General features: G+C 40.1%; 1 protein-coding gene across 9 annotated transcripts in view; it reads left to right on the top strand.

Annotated features, from left to right (window-relative positions):
• ACVR1 (activin A receptor type 1) overlaps nucleotides 1-24,677 on the top strand; it is a 140,846-nt gene that overhangs the window by 65,960 nt on the left and 50,209 nt on the right. For all 9 annotated transcript variants that reach the window (XM_015432226.3, XM_005573233.4, XM_045367103.2 and 6 more), the window contains one exon: nucleotides 10,159-10,232. In XM_015432226.3, the coding sequence (XP_015287712.1) occupies nucleotides 10,166-10,232 (67 nt within the window). In that variant the 5' untranslated portion in view covers nucleotides 10,159-10,165. The remainder of the gene's footprint in view (nucleotides 1-10,158; nucleotides 10,233-24,677) is intronic.

The raw sequence follows: 24,677 nt of genomic DNA, 5'->3' as shown, positions 1-24,677 counted from the left end.
TATCTGATTCTGCTTTAGCTGCTTGACTGGCAAAAGCATATTTCAAGCTAAATTGTGAGAGAATTCCATTAATCACATTCTATTTGGGGGAGGGGAGAGGAGAAAGACCACTAAGAGAATTCTTTTCCAAGATGAGTGTTAATTAGTGATTCCATTATTTAGAGTAAGTTGATCTGGTTGCTGTTTAATGTGTCACTTGGAGAAACTTTACAAAGTTTAAATAACTGTAAAAATAACTATAAAAGGTTTAATGATAACAGCCGTGTAGGCAAAATTCCTTGGAATAATTGATGTGCAGATAAAGTTAGTTGCTGCTGCTGGTCTATTTAAATAGATACGGGGTCTTTCAAGAGTTCCTTTTTGTAAAGACCAGGGTTCTTGCCTCACATTGCTGTAATTCATTGGCTAAGTATTTTGTTTTAAGCCTCCTGAAAAGATAACATCTAATTCAGAAAGGTTACAACTTTCCTTTTTTTTTTTTTTTTAATGTATTACTGACTGTAACCTCTGGTCAAGTCTTTGGCTTTCATCGACTGGATCTATTTTTCTCCTGACACTTCCTTGGGGTTCTTTCTGAAGGTTATTAATAGGCATGGAAGCATGGCTTTCCAAATAGCGTCAATAAATGTTAGAAGCCTTCAGGGGAGATAATATGTCAATTTCTGACTTGTAGGAGATGTATTTTCAAGAGACAGACGCTGTCTCAGAGGTCACTAGGGATGGCTCTGGGCCTATCAGCTGGTGTCTGCAACTAGAGATCCAAGCAATCCCTTCCAACTGGGATATTGTCCACCAGGGAGTTGTCTGGTACACCCGAGGTCTGCCAGCCGTCTTTTTGTTTGGCTGCCTCTCTTGGATGACACCCTTGAAAACTGGAATCCAAGTTACAAATGATATCTTTTAATTTATCTCAAATATCTGCTTGCTACTCTATTAAATTGGGGACATACAAACCCACCCCTGCCCCCCATTTCCTTGCTAGGATATATAAAACTTAAACTTCACCTTCCTCTCTCCACATCAAAGTGTAGCCAAGGCTAAAATGTTAAAATGAGTATGTTTTAATTTTTACTGTGCGCCTGGTAGGTGCCAAGCATGAGCATGTATCCATGAACCAGGCAGAGTTCTTACTCTTGTTTGCTTACATTTTGGTGTGTGGAAGAGGGAGAAACACAATAAAAAATAAATAAACTAGTAAGTAAGTGGCAAATTTCACCCAGTTGTTAAGTGCTATGAAGAAGATATGGTGGGGGAATATAGTTCATGGGGGCGGGTGAGAAGGTCTGAGACAGGAATGGGCTTGGAGTATGGGAGTGAGACAGAAGGCTTTGGTTAGGCCAGTGTATAAAGTGCGGTGTTTCTCACTACAACAGAAAAGTGCTCCAGTGTCTCTCAGTAAAGACAGAGAGAGAGAGAGAGAGAGAGAGAGAGAGAGAGAGAAATGTACTTCTCTGGCCTTGACATTCCTTTCATCTTATACCCACCACCCAAAAATTATTATAGATTAATCACATTAGCCTGAGAATGGGGACAGCTGTGTCAGATGGGCAGTGCTTCTAACACCACTTGTAAGTCATGGGAGGGATAGAAAGGTCTACACTGTTAGGTTAGAGGGGAAGCTTCAGATCAGGCACAGCTAGAAATGAGACAGAGCACTGAGACGGTGTCTACCTGAGGACTTTGGGAAGAAGTGGGATTTGAAATGAACTTCAGAGTTACATGTCTAGATGAGCTTTATGGGAAGGAATAATGGGGCTTTTCCTACTAATAGGTTAAAAACAAAAAAAAGGTTCTAGTCACCGTTTGCAAACAAGGGACAGGGAGTGGGCTGTGAGCTGCATTGGAGAATGTAACAAAATAGCAGGGAGATGATGGAGTCCTATCAGTTGAAACAAAGCAGGTGGACCATGGCTATTTGAAACAAAAGAATGAAGTGGAAAATGAGGGACAGTCTCCATATAGTCAAGCCTGGGGAAATAAAACCTAGTTTTGAGGTATGAGTAAGGCATGCAGCAAGTGATCAAAACCCTGGACTCTTAGAAGTTTAACGTAGGTATTCTGTGTATATCTGGAAAGGATGTAGCAAAGTCTGTTTCATTCTGTGTACAGTTAAAATAAATTTACTGGGGAGCCTTTGATTCTTACATAGCAGCCTAAGCTAAACCTTTCACTTTCTTTCACATTAAGCCTTATCTTTTTTTCATCTTTTTTCATTTTACAGATCATATTGTTTGCTTCCCTTCCTTCCCAAACCATATCTAGGGTCCATCTGTTACAGCTGGAATGTTTATAGTGTAACTCAGTCAAAACCCATTCTTTCCTGAAATAATCCATAATTATTTCCTCTAACTACAGGATAAACCGATCCAGGGCCTGGTTTTCAGTTCTATAGGACTTGTCCAAGAAGCTATTTGTATTCATCTATCATGAAAGATCAAATTACATGCTAATATTCTGAAAGTAACACCCCGCCAGAAACCCTCCAGCAGCAGTGAAGTCTATATAAAACCTAGCCTTGGCAATTTGCACATTGCCAGTTCAGACAGAGTGTGGTGTTAAAAATATTTAACAGGTCATTTTGAACCGTAGAAAAGACCCTGACTTAACTTATATGGTATGATAACTTCGGTTTAACCTTTCTTTGCAGCTATTACTGACAGCCCATGTCTCATTTCACTCCTCCCAAAGGCCCAGGTAGTTTGGCACAAGCTGCCTTTGGGTTAGCTCATTGCCTTTTGAGCATAGAAGAGATGTGACTGTTCTTGTATTATCTAATCAGTTGCAGTGGCTGATTTTGGCCCTGCTTGGTGGCGGCTGATGTAAGTCTATTTTCCTTCAAAGTTTCATGTCTAGAATTTGCCTTCCTGGGCCTAACTTTGCCCCCAAATGTGTCTTACTAATTTCCATTTATTTTGAAGGGTGAGTTTACAAGAGAACTGAAGAGTAGGGATGGAAGATGGGAGCTAGAATCCACTGATGCACTATCGAAGACACTTGTTTTTTTCTATGATGTCAACATCTTTTCTGGGGGCAGAGGGAGGGAGGAGATAATTGGAGATCACTGAGTAACATGAAATTGTTTAAGGTTAGAGAAATGGAAAGAAGTCATGATTGAATGGTGTATTAAATAACCATGAGTAAAGATGTTCTTTAAGAGGAAAATCAAGATTTTCAGTTGAAGTTCAGAAGAATGGAGGCTTGAATAAAATGTTAAGGATGGTAGAGCTTGGTGGCTCCCACCTGTAATCCCAGAGCTTTGGGAGGCCGAAGCAGGGGGATTGATTAAGCCCAGGAGTTCGAGACCAGACTGAGAAACATGGTGGAACCCCACCTCTACCAAAAAATACAAAAAGAACTAGTCAGACATGGTGGCATGTGCCTGTAGTCCCCATTACTTGAGGGGCTGAGGCAGCAGGATCATTTGAGCTGAGGAGGTTGAGGCTGCAGTAAGCTGAGGCTGCACCACTGCACTCCAGCCTGGGCCATGGAGCAAGACCCTGCCTCAAAAAAACAAAAACAAAAACAAAACCCAAAAAACAAACAAACAAAAAACTGTTAAAGATGACAGAACAAGTTTGCTAAACTGTGGCTGGCTAGTTAAGTGAAAGTTGTGTAGAGTGGTGGTTGGTTAAGACCTGAATGCTCTGATCTGGGGGTTTGCGGTTTGACCTGTGTCCTTAGGCAAGTTTCTTCTACCTTCCTAGATGACTAAGAAAAAGCAGGTTTCCACAAATTATTTTTCCGCATTGCCTCTGCCTTTTATATTAAAGAGAATTATTATATTTTCCTTATGGAAGGCATAGTACAGAACGCCTAAAGATACATAAAGAAAAAAACTGTCGGCCGGGCGCGGTGGCTCAAGCCTGTAATCCCAGCACTTTGGGAGGCCGAGACGGGCGGATCACTAGGTCAGGAGATCGAGACCATCCTGGCGAACACGGTGAAACCCCGTCTCTACTAAAAAATACAAAAAACTAGCCGGGCGAGGCGGTGCCTGTAGTCCCAGCTACTCGGGAGGCTGAGGCAGGAGAATGGCGTAAACCCGGGGGGCAGAGCTTGCAGTGAGCTGAGATCCGGCCACTGCACTCCAGCCCGGGCGACAGAGCCAGACTCCGTCTCAAAAAAAAAAAAAAAAAAAAGAAAAAAACTGTCATAGGATCGTAGTGAGAGCCCTTACCAATGGTGAGCAAGCATAGGTTAGAAAGTGTCTACACGTGGACAATGTAAAAGTCATTCAAAATAGGGGTGGGTGATTGTATGACTTGTCTTCCAAGATTCTTTCTAATTCACAGATTGTTAGAAATTGAATTGAGAAGAGTATCAAGAATGTCCTTATTGAATGAAGGTAGTCACTAAAATATGTATTGAAGAATGAGTTTAGACCGTCAGACAAGATAAATGAACATTTTGTCAAATTTTCCAATGGGAAAGAATTTTAGGGTTCATCTTATAACTTTTCTCTCATCCTCAATATTATAGTTAACAAAGTGTATGCTACTCGTAAGTCTAGTTTTCAGAAACATCCTTTATAGCTGTATTACAGATTAGCACTCAGATTGCCTAATATGGATTCTGAAAGTTGTATATAGAAGTGTATTATATTCTCAGTTATTCTGTGACCAATATCACAGTAATTTTTTGGGTAGTACATTGTGGGGTATCTGTGGCTTCACCTAGCTGTAAAATTGTGATGAGCAAAAAAAGTGCCAAACTTGGTTTCAAGCCCACATATATTAGAAATTGAGCTAAATGCTAGCTCCTTAACTACGTACAATCTGATCTTCAAGTGGAATTTGAAAAGTACCATGGGATTTGGAAAGTCATTTTGTACTGACCTGGTGATGTGTCTGTTTTTAGTAGAATATCATGGGAATGTTCTGTCTTCTAAGAAGGTAGGCCTGAGACATTGTAAGAAACAGTATCGATTTAAAGAGGGTACCTTAGTTAAGTCAGGAGGTCTCTAACCATTTTCTGAATAGCGATTTTTCTTGTGTCTGAAATATGAAAACCAGTTACTGGGGTAGAGGGTCTTATCTAAGAACAGAAGAGAGATGTGTATACATGAGAGGCACGGATTCATACTCTGAACACTTCAGATAATATTTTGCAGTCCTCAGTAGCCTGTGATTTTTCGGTTAGAGATTTTGGCATTACAGCCTTGCACAAGGATTTAGTTGAACCCAAGCAAGATAAGCAGCTGTGAGTACCTTCATACAAGTTTATATCCCATTTCAAAAGTATTTAGCTGTATACATAAAATATTATTCCAACATTAAAAAAAAGTTAATGCTTTCTTCCTTGACTGTTGGACTCGTTGATGTCTGTGATGTTAGAGAGGTTAATGAAATTTCTAAAACTGTAGAACAGTGTCATTTTTGTCAGGTATCTGGTAAGTGCTCAGTCTAAAATATCTGGTACCATCTGGTCATCTGATAGAGTACAAAGACTGAGGGTTTAAGGACTAAGTTATTCAAAGTGTTGTCCAAGAACTCCAAAGGCGCCTGAGACTTTCTCAGGGGTTTCACAAGGTCCTCCTTCTTCCAATGATATGGGTGATACTGGATTTTGTATATATACTGCAGCCAGTACATGATGTAACAGAATGAATGTAGATCATATATGATAATCCAGCTGTCTTTTATTAAATCAGAGATTTTCAAAAAAGCAGGAAAACAATGCCACTTTTCTCACAACATGTTTTTTAAAAAATACATCATAGCTCTTTTAAAATAAAAAAAGGTAGTATGTTATTGTTATTTTATTATGAATAGAATATTTTTAAGATTCTGTTTAAATTTTTAACACTGTAAATATCAAGAGATGTAGCCTACATACACATGCTTCTCAGTAATTTTCAGGAGTTTAAAGAGATTCTGAGACCAAAAAAGTTTTAAAAATACTGGAGTAAGGCAATCCTAGAACTATTGAGTTATTGCCACTCCCATTTTCCACTATTAGTCTCTCTTTCTTGCCAACTTACATATGAAAACTCCTTAGCCAAAAATATTTGAGAGCAGGAGAGTCGAAATTTTACTTTTAAAAATGATACTTTCTTTTTGGTATATTTTTAAATTAAAAATAGATCCTTGGGACTTCAGGTTGAGATTTTAGCATATTGATGTTTCTTATAATTGAAATATAGTCAGGAAATACCAGAACATTCCCCTTTCTACCTTCTTTTTTTCTTTCCTTTTGGGGGTGCTGTTTTTAATAGCTGAGTTTACTGGTCAGGAGAAGCACTGCAGACCCTGGACAAAATGGCAACCAGTAAGTTGACTTTTTTCCCAAAGATTTTTGGCAGATTTTGAGCTGTCTTTAAACACTGGAGACGGAATTAGTCCCTACTGTTTGAAGGTCTGAATTTATAATTCTTTTTCTGTCTTCTATTTATGAGCCTAAATTATTGTTTTAATTTTGTTCGCACAATGATAATCTGTTAATAGGTATTTGGGACGTGGGCTTTTGCTGGCTTTGTGACGTGGAAAATATGCCAGTGGTGATTGTTTCTTAGTTTTTTTTTTTTTTAATAGTAAAAGGAGTCTTGATTTTGAAGCTTGTTAACTGTTGACTTTTACTATTACTTTAGCTAAATTCTACAGATTAAAGTTATAGAGATGATTCTTAATCTTGCCATTCCTTTGCAGGTCTCTGTGTGTGTGTGTCTGTGTGCATGGCAGGGAGGGGCTGCTGTTAATAATTCTTTAGAATTTAAACTTAAATTGAGCCGATTAATTCAGGAAAAATTCTAATTAAACTGTTATTAAATGTGCACCTACTTGGCTCTGGCAGTGATGAACAAGATAGACTATAGATTTTGCTCCCATGGAGTTTACAGTCTAGTGACAGAGACAGATGTTCAAAAGCACACACAGGTATGAATACATAATTATTAATTAGGATGATTTGTATGAGTGAAACTTAAAGTGGTCTATAAGAATGAGCAGAGAGTATTTAAGGATTTAGACAGGCTTTTAGAAAGTGGTAGCCTTTAGAGAAGCCATTGAGACTTACCGGATGAGTAGGAATTCAGTAGGTTGGGCCCTGAAAGAAGGGCCCAATCATAGGGAGCATCATGTAGAAATGTCCAGAGATAGGCAGAAAGTGGCCTGGTGGGGATGATAATAATGGATAGTGGGGACTGAGGAACTGCAGATGATGGTGAGAGCGAAGGGGGCAATGAAGTTAGGTAAGTAGAGGGCCTAGAGTGCCTTACCTCTGTTCTGACCCTTGCCTTCCTCTCTAGCCTTCTTGGGTGTTCTCCGACTTTTTGTAACTCCTCCAGACCCTTTGTGTCCTGGCCATTCTTGCGTTTTTTTGGTCCTGAGGTTTGCCTTAAGTCCTCAGGACACACCATGCTTGCTCTGGCCACAGGCACCTCAATAGAAGTGCCCTTTCCCTTAAGTATTACCCTATCTGTGTCCTTTGTTTACCCTCTCCCACCACATTCCCAAAACATTTACCCTTTTCCTAGGACCTGTACTCATCCTTCTGATTCCTGATTCCTTTTCAGATGTTACCTCCCCAGGAAACCTCTGCACCCTCCAGAAAGTCTCAAGTTGTTTTGTTTTGTTAACACGGTTATTTTAACTATGTTTCTTCCCAACTCTTAATTCAGTTTTTAATTATGCAATCTTTTGATGATTATTTGATTACCACCATAGACATATCTTGTAAGTGCCACGATAGCAAGGACCCTGTTTGTATTTGCCATTTTAGGCTTCTAATATGTAGCACATAGTAGGTTTTGAGTAGTTTTTGATGCATTAATGCGTTAATGAAGGACTGGGAATTCAGATAAGACTGAGATAAGAAATAGTTTAGTTCAGCAATTTTCAATGGTTTGTGATGACATATCCCATAGAAAGTTTTTTGATGCACCCACAATATGTAAATTGGCTATGCATTTTACATAAAATAAATAAGTACATATTGTAAAACATTCATAAAATAGCAATTAAATAAGCATAAAATATTTAAGGTGTTGCCAATGGCAGTGGAATAATGTTATCATCAATGAAAGTCTCAAGCCACTCAGGATAATGTTTACTATCTATGACAGTAGTTGCAAATCCATTTTTCAAATGTTTTCAAATTTTGAATTTGGGGAGACTGTTTCTTGTCAGATTGAACTGAATATTACTACTTTTCTCTAGTAAAGTGGTTAAGGAAGAACCAGTAGAAATAAGTGATGTTAAGTTTACTGTTTTCTTACTCTTCTCTGGTGCTTGCATTAATAATATGTGCAATCTCTAGTTTCTTTAATGGTTTTAGAACACTTGCCATTTGGGAAGGCTCATTTCACTGTAAGTAGCCAATGTAACCTGTAATTCCACTTGAACGGACCTTCAAAACTACAAGTACGTGGTTGTACTCTAAAAGCAAATCATGTCCACTCTAACGTTATGTAACTCGTAGCCTTTCTGTAAGATATCTCCTGTACTAGACTGTCATAGACAACTGAGATAGAGACCAGATTAAATCTCAAGTTATTTTCTACTTTATTAGATTAAAACATTCTTATGAAAAAGCAGTTTAATAATTTCATTCCATAGCTCAATGAATGACTCTTGCTTGCTCCTTGGATGTGCATACCTGTTTTGGAGATGAGTGGACCAGTGCTGGAGACTGCCTTAGACAGATGATTATGAGTCCATGCCGGGGGCTGAAACCACTGCTGAGGGAGAGGTTTTTCACCAAGGACTTACCTTTGAGCTGGAATCATGTATGACAGGAGGAGGCAATGGGGTTGGAGAGGGGTGGTGGAGGGGGCTCAGGGCAGTTCAAGCAGAGGGGAACAAAAAGCATATTCATGTCCAAAGGTACAGAGATGTGTTGGAGGAGTCACATTCTGGTTGTGAGGGGCCAAGATGAAATATTTGTACGTCCCCAAAAGGACTCACTTATAGGAAAGATCTGTGTGAACATGGAAATAACAAAAACAACAACAGTAGTAGGATCTTGCTCAAGTTTCATATGCTTTTAAAAATAGAAAAGGAAGGAACATAAAAATCCCCTTTACTTCCTCCCTTACCTGGCTTTTAGGAAAGGGATTGACTGAAATATAATTATGGAACCAGAGAGAAATAAATTTAAGTGAAGGGTGGTAAGATATGATGGAGGTATGGATGGTAAACAGACTGCCAGCCCCAAAAATTGATTTTTTTTAAATTTTAAAAATAATAAAAACAAATAGAGATGAGGTCTCACCGTGTTGCCCAGGCTGGTCTCAAACTCCTGGGCTCAAGTGATCATCCCACCTCGGCCTCCGAAAGTGCTGGGATTACAACTGTGAGCCACTGTACGCAGCCTAAATAATTTGATTTTAAAGGTCAACACTCCAGACATGCTAGATAGCAATGGGCTTTCACTCTGGTTTAAAGCTGAAAGAGTACAAGCACACTAACCTATCATTAAAGAACTTTACCAGCTTTTTCTTTATTTTACCATCCAGAAAATTGCAGCTAACCAAACTCCCATCACATTCCTGGTATTTCACATTATTCAAATGGAAAAGTTTTTTTAAAAATTTTTACATGATTTTAGTTGTCTATCCTTGTTAAATTTGTTTAATGGAGAAATGCATTGCTTTGCCTTAGATGGGGTAAAAGTTTGTATTTTTTTGTTCTTTGTTTTTGCTTTAGGTCTGTATGTTGATGTAGGTTGCTCTACCTCCAGTCCTTTTAAAGGAGAAATGAGACTCTAGCATAGTAATTTGGCTTGAATTATTCAGTCGCTTAATCTTTAACATCGTGTTAAAATAGTCTATTCATGCTTCTCAGGGTTTTTAATTTAGTGCCAATTTTGCATTCAAATGGGGTAAGATAAAATTCAAACCTAAAATCTTTTGGAACGTGCCTCACTTTATAGCTGAAAATTTTTCGTTTCCTTATTGATTTCTTTGTAAGAGAGTAGACTCTGAGAAAGTACCCTTGAGTGACTGCCAGTTGGAAGTGAATATGACTAACTCTTTAAGGTGATATGTTTAGGTCCACATAAAAGGTGTATGTTTAAATGTAGTAATACATAAGGCAATATATCTGAGGATGATTAGTAAGAAGGGCCTTGAGTAGCAGTTTGAAGGTGGTATGCTTAATTTAATTTGTCTTCCTGCAGTTAGATGTTTATGCTTTACTTACATCTCTTCTTTTCCCTTTACAGTTGGACAATGGTAGATGGAGTGATGATTCTTCCTGTGCTTATCATAATTGCTCTCCCCTCCCCTAGTATGGAAGGTAAGTGACTCACATCTTTTTGGGTTAAGATAAGTATACTGTGATTTTTTTTTTTTTTTTTTGGCTTACTATAAACGACTTCTTAAGCCTGTCAAAGTTAACACACTCTTTTTATAATAAATATTTGGTGATTATTGACTATTTTGAAGTGAAATTCTTATATATATTATATCTGAATATTTACATACACCTATTTTTTAAAAAATTCAACCTAATTTTCTACTTAAAATAAATATAGGACCAAGCATGGTGGCTCACGCCTGTAATCCCAGCACTTTGGGAGGTTGAGGCAGGTGGATGACCTGAGGTCAGGAGTTCGAGATCAGCCTGGGCAACATGGTGAAACCCTGTCTCTACTAAAAATGCAAAAATTGCTGGGCGTGGTGGCGGACACCTGTAATCCCAGCTACTTGGGAGGCTGAGGCAGGAGAATTGCTTGAATCTGGGAGGTGGAAGTTGCAGTGAGCCAAGATCGTGCCATTGAACTCCAGCCTGAGCAACAGAGTGAGACTCTGTCTCAAAATAAATAAATAAATAATAAAGGAGAAATAAGAGAAAACTCTGTAATTAACAATAAAACATATATTTAAACAAATGCGAGGCTGGGTGCAGTGGCTCATGCCTGTAATCCCAGCATTTTGGGAGGCCAATGCGGGTGGATCACTTGAGGTCAAGAGTTCGAGACCAACCTGGCCAACATGGTGAAACCCCATCTTTACTAAAGGTACAAAACTGAGTGTGGTGGTGTATACCTGTAATCCCGGATACTTGGGAGGCTGAGGTGGGAGGATTGCTTGAACCCAGGAGGCAGAGGTTACAGCGAGCCGAAATCGTATCACTGCACTACAGCCTGGGCAACAGAGCAAGACTCCATCTCAAACCCCCGCCCCCCGTCCCCCTGAAAAAAAGCCCAAATGTGATATATTATAGTGTAGTTAGGCATGAGCCTACAAGAAGATATGATGAAGTAATACATGCTTGCACCTATATAGGTAATAATCTTCAACATCTTCGAAAATAGATTGGTACTGGTGTGTTATATTGGTGGCTTAGTTGTCATAAGTGGTCTCTTCAGTGATTGAATTTTCTGAATTGGTGAACAGATTTTGGTGGAATTAAAAAAAACCAGAACCGTTGGCCCTTGATTTATATATTAGTTATATTTTTGGAATATTTAGTATACATTAAGGCAGCGTGAGACATACATACTTTGTGTTTTTATGTATGACGGAGTTAGGTACTGGTTTCAGTTCTACAAAGATTATTCATGAAAATGAATGCTCAGTGGGATAGTTGATACTTGTGGGGCAAAGACTATGTCTTGGCCTATTTGGGATGTTATAACAAAAATGCCAGAAACTGGGTGGATCAAAAACTAAACATTTATTTCTCACAGTTCCGGAGGCTGGGAAGTCTAAGTTCAAGGTGCTGGCAGATTCAGTGTCTGGTAAGGGCTCATTCCTCATAGAGGGTGCCTTCTCTGTGTTGTCTCATAGTAGAAGGGGCTAGCTAGCTCTCTGGGTTCTCTTTTATAACAGCACAAATCCCAATCATGAGGGGTCTGCCCTCATGATCTAATCACCTCAAAAGGCCCTACTTCCTAATACCCTCACCTTGGGAGTTATGATAGTGGCGTGAATTTTGGGGAGACACAAACATTCAGGCCATAGAAGGCTAATTCTTAGTTGTGTGGCACCACCCAGGCATTTCAGTGCCTTTGGCGTCTCTGACCCTTGCTTACTTACTGTCATTACTCACTTTCCCATCCCCTCGTTTCCAAAAAGTTGCTCAGGGATGGTCCTGTCCTTGTTGAAAAGGACAAAATAGATAATCAAGAGAGAAAGATAGTAAAAGTTACTCATAATTCCCTTCGCTTACATGTAATTGCTTTTAACATGTTGGTATATATCTTTCTAGATATAGAAAGCCTAAACACTACTTCATTGCGCATTGAGCGCACCCACTTTATTTTACAAGTGTTCCTCCATAAAGAGTGGTGCTTATTGTAGGAATCTCGGCCTTGTTATGGTCACATGGGACAGTAAGACTAACGCCCCTGTTACAGGCTCTTCGGAGTGTAGTGGTCTTCTTTATATAATTGATGAGTTTCCAAGGAGGCATATAATTTGACAAGTTAGTATAGCCAACAGTGTGAAAAAATCAGTACTTAAAATATTACGTCTATTTCATTATATATTAGGTTCATAATATTTGATCTGTTCCTATCTCCTTCCCATACTTAATGACACATATTATACTTCTCCATTGTCCTATATGCTAGCTGATAGTCACATACAGCATTTGAAATGTGGCTAATATGAGTGGAAATATGCTGTAAATGTAAGATACAAGCTGAAGTTTGAACACACTAAAAATTTGACCTGTTTTTTCCTACTGCTGTGATAAAACTTAGAATTACATTAGGTGGCTCACATTTTATTTCTGTTGGCCAGTGCGGTTATAGACCATTTTAGATACCTAGTTTATATTCCACTCTGAGCAGTGGTGTTAAAGATACTACCATAGTATGGCAGTTGTGTCAGTTAGTGCCAAGAAGGTATGGGAAAAGGATCCTGAGTGGCAATGTTGAAGGAATTAATACGAGGAAATGGGCTTATATTAAAGCTGGGAGGATTTGATGAGCTAACAGTGGTTTTCAATTGGGGGTAATTTTATCCCCCAGGGGATACTTGACAATTGCTGGAGACATTTCTAACAGTCAAGTTTCTGGGATGTTTTTACCTCTTTTAAATTGGTAAATAATACGATTATTACTTAAAAATCTAAGGAATGTTGAGAATTAAAGTCCCTCCAGATTTCACTCTCTTCCTTAGTTACCATATCAATTCTGTATGATATTTTTGTTGTTGCTATTTTGTTGTCATTGTCGTGGTTTGAAACGGGGTCTCTTTCACCCAGGTTGGGGTGCAGTGGCATGATCTTAGCTCACTGCAACCTTCTCCTCCCAGGCTCAAGTGATCCTCCCACATCAGCCTCCTGAGTAGCTGCAACCACAGGCTTGTGTACCACAACTAGCTAATTGTTTTGTATTTTTGGTAGAGATGGAGTTTTGCTGTGTTGCCCAGGCAGGTCTCCAACTCCTGAGCTCAAGTGATCCACCCACCTTGGCCTCCCAAAGTGCTGAGATTATAGGCTTAAGCCATCTTGGCTGGCCATCAATTCCATATGATATTTTGCCTTTTATTTTTATTTTATTTTATTTTATTTTTTTTGAGGCAGAGCCTCACTCTGTCACCAGGGCTGGAGTGCAGTGGCACGATTCTGGCTTACTGTGGTCTCAACCTCCTGGGCTTAAGCAGTCCTCTTGCCTCAGCCTCCCGGGGCACCATGCCTAGCTAGTTTTTGTATTTTTTGTAGAGCTGGGGTCTCACTGTGTTGCCCAGGCTGGTCTCCCAACTCCTGGGCTCAAGCAATCCGCCTACCTCTATCTCCCAGTGTGGTGGGATTACAGGCGTGAGCCACCGCACCCTGCCTCTGTGGTATGAGGCAGTTCAGATGATATCATGGGTAGACCTGCGATGTGGGCAAGGTATAAAAAAAGAGAGAGGAAGAGACAGAGAAGTGGAAATGTAGTGTGAGGAGAGAAGGAGAGGTGGAGAGAGAATGGGGAAAAGAGTGGGGCAGAAAAAGGACAGTTATGGAGCAATGCTAATAACCATGCCATTGGTTGTTTTTTTCCCCTGCTTTCAGCTCTTAAGCTGTCCAAGAATCCAGCAAATAACCTCTTAATGCCACAATGAAGACATGTAAAACATGTAAAACTTAGTTTAGGCTGAAGTGGAAATGGAAATAGATTGACACTTAAGGTTTTGCTATTTAATCTGTCACCACCACTAGGATGTTTACAAGTATGGAAAAGAGCATATCATCCTTTAATTGCAATGGATTTTTTTTTAAAATAGAATATCCAGTGAGTGCTATAGCCTAGCATACTCTAATCATAATAGCCGTTGCCTTAGTGCCATCTTTCTTCTGTGACTCAGCTCCCTATTGTGCGTTTGTGTGTGTGTGTGTGTGTGTGTGTTCTATGGAAGGCATTTTGTTTTTATATATTTAATAGGAAAATTTTAAAAACCAAAGAGAAACCCTATTGATAATGCACTCTAGTATCCTCAACATTAGTTAAAAAGCAAATATTAAGTACAAATGCTTAACCAAAAGAGGTAAATAATGGGGCCGATAACAAAAATATGTAGTATCTCTGTAGCTTGTCTACTGCTGAGTGAGCTTTAGACTACTCAGCTTAAAAGGAAATAGACCCATATTTGATGTTTATAGAACAGCTAAGGCATGTTATTAATTATGCTTTAATGAAGCTAGATTACATTCTTGGGACATAAATAAGAGTCATAGAGATTTTGTTCTAATACATTTTGTTGGGTAGTGTACTCTTCTTAGTTTATGAAAATAAAAAACCTTTTACCCCTTTGTCTCTCAAATGTCTCATAAATATCGATTAGAAATAGTGGTAATATTTCAAATATTAGTTCCAAACAGTGATTTTTTTGGGGGGGGGTAGAGTTTGAGTGTACTTCAGAGTATTTCTCAAGTTCTATGGAATCCTAAATGCTGTGGGCAATAAAAGATTTTTTCACCTCTTATATTTGGAAAATGCTTTCCAATATAACGACCTGTTTGATGATTATAGGTAATATTTAATGAGTGCTTAATACGCACCAGATGTTGGGCTAGCTTTCATGCATAATTTCCTATAATCCTCACAAGTGCCCTCATAAGATACATTTTTTTGGATGTGCTTTTGGATTGGTTAAAGCTCTTGCTTAAGGTTACACAGCCAACAAAAGGCATCATATACTTTGAGGAATGGTGTTCAAGAGCTCCAGTCATTATCAGTCCTCTTCGAAATTTTGCATTTTTTTTTTGTGCCCTAAATTAGCTACATCCACATTCATATTATGTTTGGTGCATGCTAGAATCCAGCTCAATCCAGTCTGTTTGAGAGCGTGAGAAGAGAGTTTGTAATAGCAAATGATGAGGTGCCTTCACCTGGGGTTGTGTTTCTTACTTTTCTTGTCTCTCCTACCAGTAATCATTTTTCATATTCATTATATATACAACTCTAGCTGCAGGAAGAGTTTTATTTGCTCTCATAGAGAAGAGCACTTGAGTCCTAATTACCTGTATATCCTTCCCTTTCCTTCCCATTAATAAGACTAATCATGCTGTAATACTACTATTATACCACCAGGGTGAAGGCAGAACCTCCATGTTTGGCTTTTCTTTTGTCCCCGTATGCATTTGCAGGTGAAGACTATGACACAATTACTTTAAAGGGAATATTGCTCCTTTGGAAATATTTCAAAGCTGAGACGACCCACATTTTATTAAATTTGTAAACCACAGTTAGATTTTATTGTAGCAACGAAGGCCAGACTTATGCAGAATTTTTTCGCAAGAGATTTCGGCCTGTTCTAGAGAAGACTGCTAGGTACTAAATTATTTTCTGAGTTAACTTATTTTAGTATTTCCAAAGCCATCACTACTCAGACTTTCCAGCCCCACTACCCAATGAGGGAAGGAAGGAGATAAATTCAATGGACTTTTTTGTTAGGGTTACAAAGGTGCCCCTCTTTGCTACTGTGGGGGGGAAGAATAGAGTAAGCCTTTCTTTGATTTTCTCATTATTCGGGATTCAGGAAGTTCTTGAAGGGGTGAATGAATGTAAGAGAAATGTCTTAGTATTACATTTGTTTCTCTTCTTGTTACTATAATTTCTCTCTTGTTCAGAATAAAATCTTTTTCTTTGGCATATCATCAAATGGAATATGTTTTTAGGGAGAGAGATGACATATACTAAGCCATTTGCTACTACTGGGACTAGAATGTAAATATCTGATGAAGCATCATACTTTTAAGACACTGCTTCTTTATTATCAAGTTTTCTTATTTTACAAAATGATCCTATACTAGTTGATGCAAGGCGAGCTGTGACAACGCATCCTTTCAGCCTTTCGTTCCTGGGAAGTGTTTGTTTCAGCCATGAGTAGTTAAACTAGTGCCATATTCTTTTTTTTTTTTTTTTTTTTTTTTTTTTAAGTGGACAGTAGAAGAGGGGTATGGATAGCAGTAGGGTGTGGAAGGATGCTAAACATTCATTCAAAGAAAGTCAAATATTGAACAGAGGAGAAAACAAATTCCACACCCAAGCTCATGAAATGATTTCCTTGTGGTCATCAGTGTGCAGTGCAGTCACTTCTAAGAGTCCCCTTTTATAAAGACAGGTCTCCAGAGTGAGAGGATTAATGCCATCTCCTCTCTGTGGAAAAACTGGTAAAGCAGAAGGATTGTAGGCATGTCATATAGGCCGCTTTCACTCTTGAAAAGGAAAACACCAAGGAAAATAAAACACACTTAAAAATTAATTTATAACTCTTAAAACACTGCAAACTGACCTGCGGAACTTTCCTCTGCAGCCCGGGATGACCTCAGTCAAGATTCCATACATAATGTTTTTTCCTAATAGCCATAGTGACTCAGAACTCATGTCATTCCAAGATAGTGTAAGACACAGGCGAGGTGGCTTTCAAACTTTTGACTGTGACTCACAGCAAGAAGCATTTTGGAGTAAGGCCCACTGCATGGATAGTGCCCACACACATCTGAAATGAAAATTTCATGAAACAGTAATTACTCTTACTATGTTTAATGTGCACCTATTCCTTGTCTTTTACATTTTTATTCAGTTTTATTTCACTTAAAAAGACAGAAAGAAACCTTGTTTTAAACTACTAACTTGATTTTGCTATCCAATAGTGGGTCCTACCCCATACTGAAATTAAAAAAGACAACACCAGTCTGCTTCAAGGGTTCACTGCGCAGGAGTTCCTACTGCCCTCATGTGACAGCTCTCACACCTGACTATAGGTCATCTGGTGTATTCCTCAACACAGCTGGTCTAGAACCTTTTATTTTTTCACAACTCCATGTAGCCTGACCATCCTTTCTCTCTAAGTCAGTGATTTGGCAGGAAGAGGGAAGTTTACATTTGCACCTTCTCAGCCTGGATCATAACACTGGAGCACCTGCGGCCTGATTCTCATCAGCTGAATCTGAGCCCGGCAAGCAGGGTGTTTCCTAGAGCCATGGTTAATGCTACATCTAATTCTTTGTTATGGGCTAGAACAGAACTTGGGCTTTGCTGAGAATATGTATATGGGATGTGAGGAGGAGAGATGTGGGAAGAAGAGAAACAATAAAAGGAAGAATGAGAAATTCCTCTTGGGCACATGGTGGTGACATTCACCTTACCTGCTGGTATATATATATATACACACACACACACACACATATACACACACACAACATTATATATACACACACACACACACACACACACATATATATATATATATATATATATTTTTTTTTTTTTTTTGAGGCGGAGTCTCGCTATCACCCAGGCTGGAGTGCAGTGGCACGATCTCAGCTCACTGCAAGCTCCGCCTCCCGGGTTCAGGCCATTTTCCTGCCTCAGCCTCCCGAGGGACCACAGGGACCCGCCACCACGCCTGGCCAATTTTTGTATTTTGAGTAGAGATGGAGTTTCACCATGTTAACCAGGATAGTCTCAATCTCCTGACCTCGTGATCTGCCCACCTTGGCCTCCCAAAGTGCTGGGATTACAGGCATGAGCCACCATGCCTGACTGCCAGTATTTTTTAAATTGGCGATTTGGGGGATTGGGGTGGGGATGGCTCCTTTGTTTTATTTCTTGCTGCATTTGTTTTGTCTTCTGAATTATGGTACCCGCACCAAAATAGTTTCAATCGAAAAACAACAGCAAAACAGAGATTCATTCAGAAAAGTTACAAAGAATGGATAGAAAAAAAATTACCAATAGTCCAGTTTAGAATTTGACTCCTCTGATATATGTATAATACTGCAGCATGCCATGTAGAGTTACAGTAATGACTTCTTTTTATCCTTAACTTCACGTCCCAGTTCATATGCTTCACAATTTCAGTTTTGCAAAGGATTAGGATCATGTTTGACATAGTATGGATGGTCAGAGTCAAAGAATGTGTTCTGAAAGGAAGGCTTTGGCCATGCATAGAAATCAAGCCTTTCTCAGGAAAGAGACAAGGCCAAAACACCATTGTTAGTCATCTTCTGTTTTACTATGCCTTTGCGTATATTCTCCTTCACCTCTCTGTGCTTGTTGCTACCTGGTACTATGGAAACAATAATGGTACCCACCTTGTTGTGAGGAGTCATGAGACTACATGCCGGGTGCCCAGCACATAGTGAGCCCTAGAGTGTGAGAGGTCAGAATGTGGAGGTATTCATTGTTTTATCCCTCGTGTCTAAGACACTACCTGGTATGCAGTTGGTGCTCAATAAATATTTGACAAATGAATAATGTTGGCCACAATAATAATTATGGTAATAGAGAAAAGATAATATTATAAGAGACAGAGGGACTGATCTGGGCTGATCACATGTACTCTTTCAAATAATTTATGAGTTTGGGAAAAGTGAATCAGTTATAAGACAAACTTATATTCTTTTAGTCAATTAAAATTAACAGGAGTACCAGTTGACAACACTGGTAGGCACTGGTGATGTAAACATAAGCAAGAAGTGATTCCTGGTTCAAGAAGTCACAGTCCAGTTGGGTACAGCAAAGGTCACAGCATAGCATGAGGGGTATGGGCAGGAAAGGCCTGCATCCCACATGGAGCTGGGTTTGGGGCTGGTGATGCATGGAAGCTGAGTTTTGAAGGATAAATAGCCATTAGACCAGCAGAGGAGGGACTAAGAAGGATGTTGCAGGCAGGGAAAGGGTGAATACCAGAGACGTGAGACCATGGGGGGGTCACCAAGTCATGAGATGGAATTAGGGTTGAGGGTTGAGACCTGCAAGCGTGGCAGAGCCTTATGCCAAGGTGTTTGTCTTCTATCCCAAAGGCAGTGGAGAACTGTGGAGAGATTAAGTAGGTGCAGTTTGTGTGTTTTGAAAGAGTGGTGTGTGGTGAAAGTGGATCATAGAGTGTGGCAAGATGAGAAGTAAAGGGATGGGAAAAACTAATCCTCCTGCAGTTTAGGGACAGGCAGGCACACATACTCCATTTTCAAAGGCATCCCAACTGTAGCAACTAAATGGTGGCAAACAAAACAAAAACAAAGCCTTAGTGCAAAAGTAGAACTGTTACAGGTGTCTCACAAGTGATAACAACAACAGTGACAAAACAACAATAATCTAATAATAATGCTATTGCTAGTTTTATTATGAAAGCAGAAGCCAGAGCTGCTGACTTCCTAGCAACTTTTGCAGGACATTTAAATCCCTCTAGCTGGCCCTTTGTTCCTGTGTTGCCATGGTGTGTCAATAAGCCCAGCTCAGAATAACCCAGGCAGTGAAATGAGAGGTACAACTTGCTCACTGGCATGTTGGCTGGCCAGGTTACACTGTTTTCATTGCTCCCGTCTTGGGAGGAGCACTGGGCAGCTGGTTGCCCTGGCAGCTGTGAAGGTGTATGTCTCGTGGCTGCCCAGAGTTGGAAACAGAACCAAAACTTGCGTGCCTACTGAGCATGTGCAGCTCCTGACTGAGCTGATAGCAACTGAAAATAGCCCACTGAGCACCTGTCCCTTGTACACCAGCCCCTGGCTGACTGCCATTTAGGACAATGTGGACTTACTCAGTAGACAGGTGAGGTGCTGAGCAGATTTTAATGGTTCTTAGGAAGATCTTGGGAACTTTGGCCCTACTTGAAAGGAAGAAAAAAAGCAGCAGGCTTCTGAGAAGTTCCATTTGTTGCTTCTGTGGTTAGTGGGTGTCCACACTGGCTATGTATATATAGTTTGTGCCTGAAGACTTCATATTGTTCTCCTTACAGCAGTTCAGTAAACTAAGTAAGCTTTCTCTTGGAGGGAAAGGCTATCCTAAAAGTCTCCTGGGGGTAGCCATCCATGGTTTATACAGCCTCAGCTTTAGAAAGTTTTGGAGTTAACTATTTTGTTTCATTTTAGACCTGCTCTTTAATCCCCAGTGATTGTTAGTCATTTCTACAAGGTGTCTCTTTGCTACATTATTATTTCTCAGTAGTCCAAATGTTGGCACAAGTAGAATCACAGAATAGAATCCCAGCATGTCAGGAGCTGTCTGTTCCCTTTTGGGATTTCTTCCATTTCCTTCTGGACTTTAATCTCTTCAGTGAGCTTGCCATTGTTGGACAGACTTGGTGGCCAGTGTGGATGGAAGCAGGCTCTGGAAGGAAATGCTTCTGAAATGACTGGTGGCATTAAAGCTACTATTTAAAAGTGACCCTTTGTAGATACTTGGGTTATCTTTAGGCTGTCAGTGATCTGCAGCTACAGGAGCCAGAGGGAATCTGCGGAAACTCTTGCTTGTTGCTCTCGCCTGGATTTGTGTTTAGATATTCTTGCTCCCCGGCCAGTGGCCTCGTGACACACCTCAGACTTAGCTGGCTTTCTTCTGCCAAAGTCCAAGATTATTGTGGAAGCTGGGAATGATTTGCCATGGCACAGATTGAGGGGGAGGGATTGTGTGCTTGAAAAGCCAGTTCTGGTTCACAGCACTCAAATGGGATGCTTTCTGTTTCTACCTGGAGTGTAGGCACCTGGAGCCTTTCTGTGGGCCCAGGGGTACAAAAGAACAAACTCAAAATGACTCAAATGTAACGGTCTCATCGTGACTGTAAGATCTTTATTCTATGACTGATAAGCCAATCTTGTTCAATATGTTAAACCTGAGAATTAATGAATTGTTTTGGACCATATTAATTAGACTGACGGGGAAAGAAGACATGTAAAGCAAAGATCGAGTTACAACGGCTGGTATACAGAGGCACAGGCATGTCTTCCTGGGATTGAAGACATGGGATTCCTTTCTTCATTAACCTTTCATGGAGTTCTGGACTTGGTAGGGCCTTGGGAAATAATGGGGAAATTGGAGGATAAGGAAGTAGCATTATCAGAGGCTTGGACTCTGCCCCAAGTTTTTACCCTTTTGACTTTTATTTTAAAATCGCTTTGACTTCATCTAGGATGAGAGGTAAATACAGTAGCCCCCTATTTATCCATGGGGAATACGTTCCAAGACTCCCAGTGGATGCCTGAAACCACAGATGGTATTGAACCTTATATATACTATATCTTTTCCTACGTCTAGGATAAAGTTTAATTTATGAATTAGGCACAGGAAGAGATTAACAATAATAACTTAAAGTAAAATAGAACAATTATAACAATAGTCCAGCATCACCACTCTTCTGCTTTGGGGCAGTTATTAAGTAAAGGAAGGGTTCCTTGAACGCAACCTGCAATACCATGGCAGTGGATCTGGTAACCGAGACAGCTGCTCAGTGACTAGCAGCAGGGTAGCATCTACAATGTCGGTACGCTGGACAAAGGGATGATCCATGTCCTGGGCAGGATGGAGCTGGACAACATGAGATTCCATCATGCTACTCAAAGAGCACACAACTGAAAACTTAGGAAATGTTCATTTCTGGAATTTTTTGCTAAGTATTTTTGGACTGTGGTTGATGGTAGGTAACTGAAATAGTGGAAAGTGCAATGGTGGATAAGGGAGGATAAGCGGGGACTACTATAGTCTGGAAGTTACTTTGTTCCCTCTGTGCTTTTCTTTGGGGTAGGATAGGTTGTGGAGCTAGGAAGGAGAGTTTAACTAATTCAGGACATTTTCACATTTAGCTGTGGGTGCCACAGTGCCTAAAGGTTGCATTTCAAGACTTGTTAAACAAATTGGAGCCCTGTATAACTTTTGAAGGGTTTGTCTCTGTGGTTTGAAAGCTTCCAGAAAGGCTGTAGGAGTGTGGTAGAGGCTTGCTGATGGCAACCAGAGCCAAGATTGGCAACCTTGGAGGAGGTCCAGTCCCTGAATCCCAGAGACAGAGGTAGAGTAGGATGCAAGGAAAGAGAAATCGAAGTGGAGAGCTAAGCACAAAAGCTACCTGTTGGTTCTTTCTCCACTGCTCTGTCTCACCTAGAGCCCATCGTTAAATGTTTCCTGTAAAACCAAAATTCTCAGTGTAGAGCCCAGGTGGGAAATCCTCACTGAAATGCCATATACTCTCTGGTTAGCCCGAGGAGGTGGGGGAAGCAATGAAAAGTGAGTCCTCAGAGTCAACACTTCTTCCTGTGGCTTGAACAGATCTTCCAGCCTGAGACATTCAATAGATGGAACCACATTCCTGGCTCTCTCCTAAGACTAAACAAGGAATGACTTCTGAAATGTTTACAGTTCACTGGGATTTTCTTCCCTCTTCCTCCAGGCTATTCTATTCTCTGTTACTCTCCCTATCACTGGAGTTCCACTTAGACATGGCCATTAGCACATATGCTGAGGAGACAGTATTTTTTGGTTTTAAAGTGTTCCTCAGTAGGCAATTCCCAGTAGGCCTTGTAAGCCTTTGTTTCTCTGAAGCAGAGATTCAAGAAGTTTGAAGACAAAATGAAGAAAGGGGTCATTATTTTCTCCCATATTAAGGAGTTGTTTTACAGACATGCTGTATTTGTTAAAGCCAAGTCTTTGCAACATTCAGAGGATCATAAAAAGCATGGAAAAGAGAGACCAATATTGTCTTAGGTCATTACCCCACAGTGTTCTTTCATTTGTTAGTCACTTGAACACAGGCTGAGTTTTTTGGCTTCTAAATAGAAGGTGTGGCTGCTGCAATAGGCTTAATTTACAGGGATTATTTCAGAGACAAGAAGTCAGCCCAGACACAAAATAAACAGATGGCACTTTTTTTTTTTTTTTCTCCTCAGCTTCAGCAGTTCAAATGCAGGATGACTTAGGAATCCTTATCACCTTCAGCAGAGCAAGAAGGGGAAAATGATGTAATTCACTCTTCCCCACTCCCTACTGAAGGTGCCATTATGTCACTGATAGGGAAAAAATATGGCAGCGAAGACCAGGGAAAAATGACAGCAAGGAGCAGGGGCAGCTTTTTCTATACTAGGCAGCCAAGTCCTGCACTGACCCCTCCAAGCTGACGAGTTGCAGGCATGTGTTGTGTTTTGATGATTCTAATCACCGTAGCCCAGAGTCCTCAAATCAACCATCCAGAGAAGGACCACCCACAGAGCCCAGCTGTTCTATTAATGTATTAAATAGTTCCTCAATTATTTTTAGGAACACTTGTATTTTACCTGTTTCTTTTAACTGACAAGCAAACAAAAAACCTACCACACCACAAAAAGTACTAATTTTCTATATTCGTGAGCCCAAGTAGGTGAACAGATGTGATGGTATGGCAAGCTCTTCTAGGAAGAAATGGTTTGCTCAGGCATGCCGACTTGGTGACTAAGCCTTGCGTTAAGATCTGTGCTGACATTTAAAGACTTTATGGGCTCAGCCTGCTCTGAAAACCAGCATCAGGTCTGTCCCCACCTCTAAATCCTTTCTGTGAAGGGAAAATTCATTCTGAAGCAAATACTCATCAGGCCTGCACTCCTGCCAGCCACTGAGGCTGTTGTGGGGTATGTAATGAACGGTGAGCAAAGTATTAATAGATGCAGCTCACCCTCATGGTGCTTACAATCTATAGGAAAGATGACATGTGAACAAAGGCTTCTCTGAGAAAGTAACATGTAAGGTGAAATCTGCACAGTAGATAGGCACTAACTGGGTGGAGAGGTGTTGGCTGGAGGGAGATAAGCATTCAACATAGACGGAATTCCATGCTTAAAAGGACCTGAGATCCCTAAGGCCTTTTAAGAACATTCAGTAACTGAAGAGGAGGCTGAAGAGCATGCAGGGATCAGGTCAGCCAGCACTTGTAGGCCAGGTTAATGACTGGTCTCCACTTTGAGTGTGATGGAAGCCGAGAGAGTCAGCCTTATGTACCTGAATGAATGGGAATGCCATTTCCTGAGGCAGGGAACACTGGAGGAAGAATACATCTGGAGTTCAAAATCATGGAAGTTTTTGTTATTGATATGCAATTTATATGCAATCTTATTTGAATGCCTCTATTTGCCTTCATAACTGCCAAAATACATTTTCTTCTTGACTTTACAACTTAACTAAGTGTCAGTCTCTCGGATAAGGGGAGAAAAATGATTTGAGTTCCCTAAAGGAGTGTTTTATAATGAGAGATTATTTAGGCATTGGGTGTATTTTATCCCTGAGAGTATAGCCTGTCCTCTTGTCAGAGGATCAAATGCCCTTCACTAGGCATTCCAGACAGACCTTTGTGTTTCTGTCTTAGGAGCAGGCTTGCTGGCAATGATACCTAGCATTGCAAAATCCTTCTTAAAGCCTTTGTTTAATGCCAGAGATCGCAAATGCTTTCAGATTCTGGAGAGGTGCCAAACTGTGCTCCCGGATTAGGAGACGATGGAAGGACTCCTATAATCTATAAACCTCATATAAGCTTGCCATTTCAAATGAATGAATTGTTTAGAGTGTTG

This window comes from Macaca fascicularis, chromosome 12 (assembly GCF_037993035.2).
Source record: "Macaca fascicularis isolate 582-1 chromosome 12, T2T-MFA8v1.1".
NCBI lineage: Eukaryota > Metazoa > Chordata > Mammalia > Primates > Cercopithecidae > Macaca > Macaca fascicularis.
The sequence above is the reverse complement of the archived record's forward strand: the minus strand, read 5'-3'. Positions and strand labels throughout refer to the sequence as shown.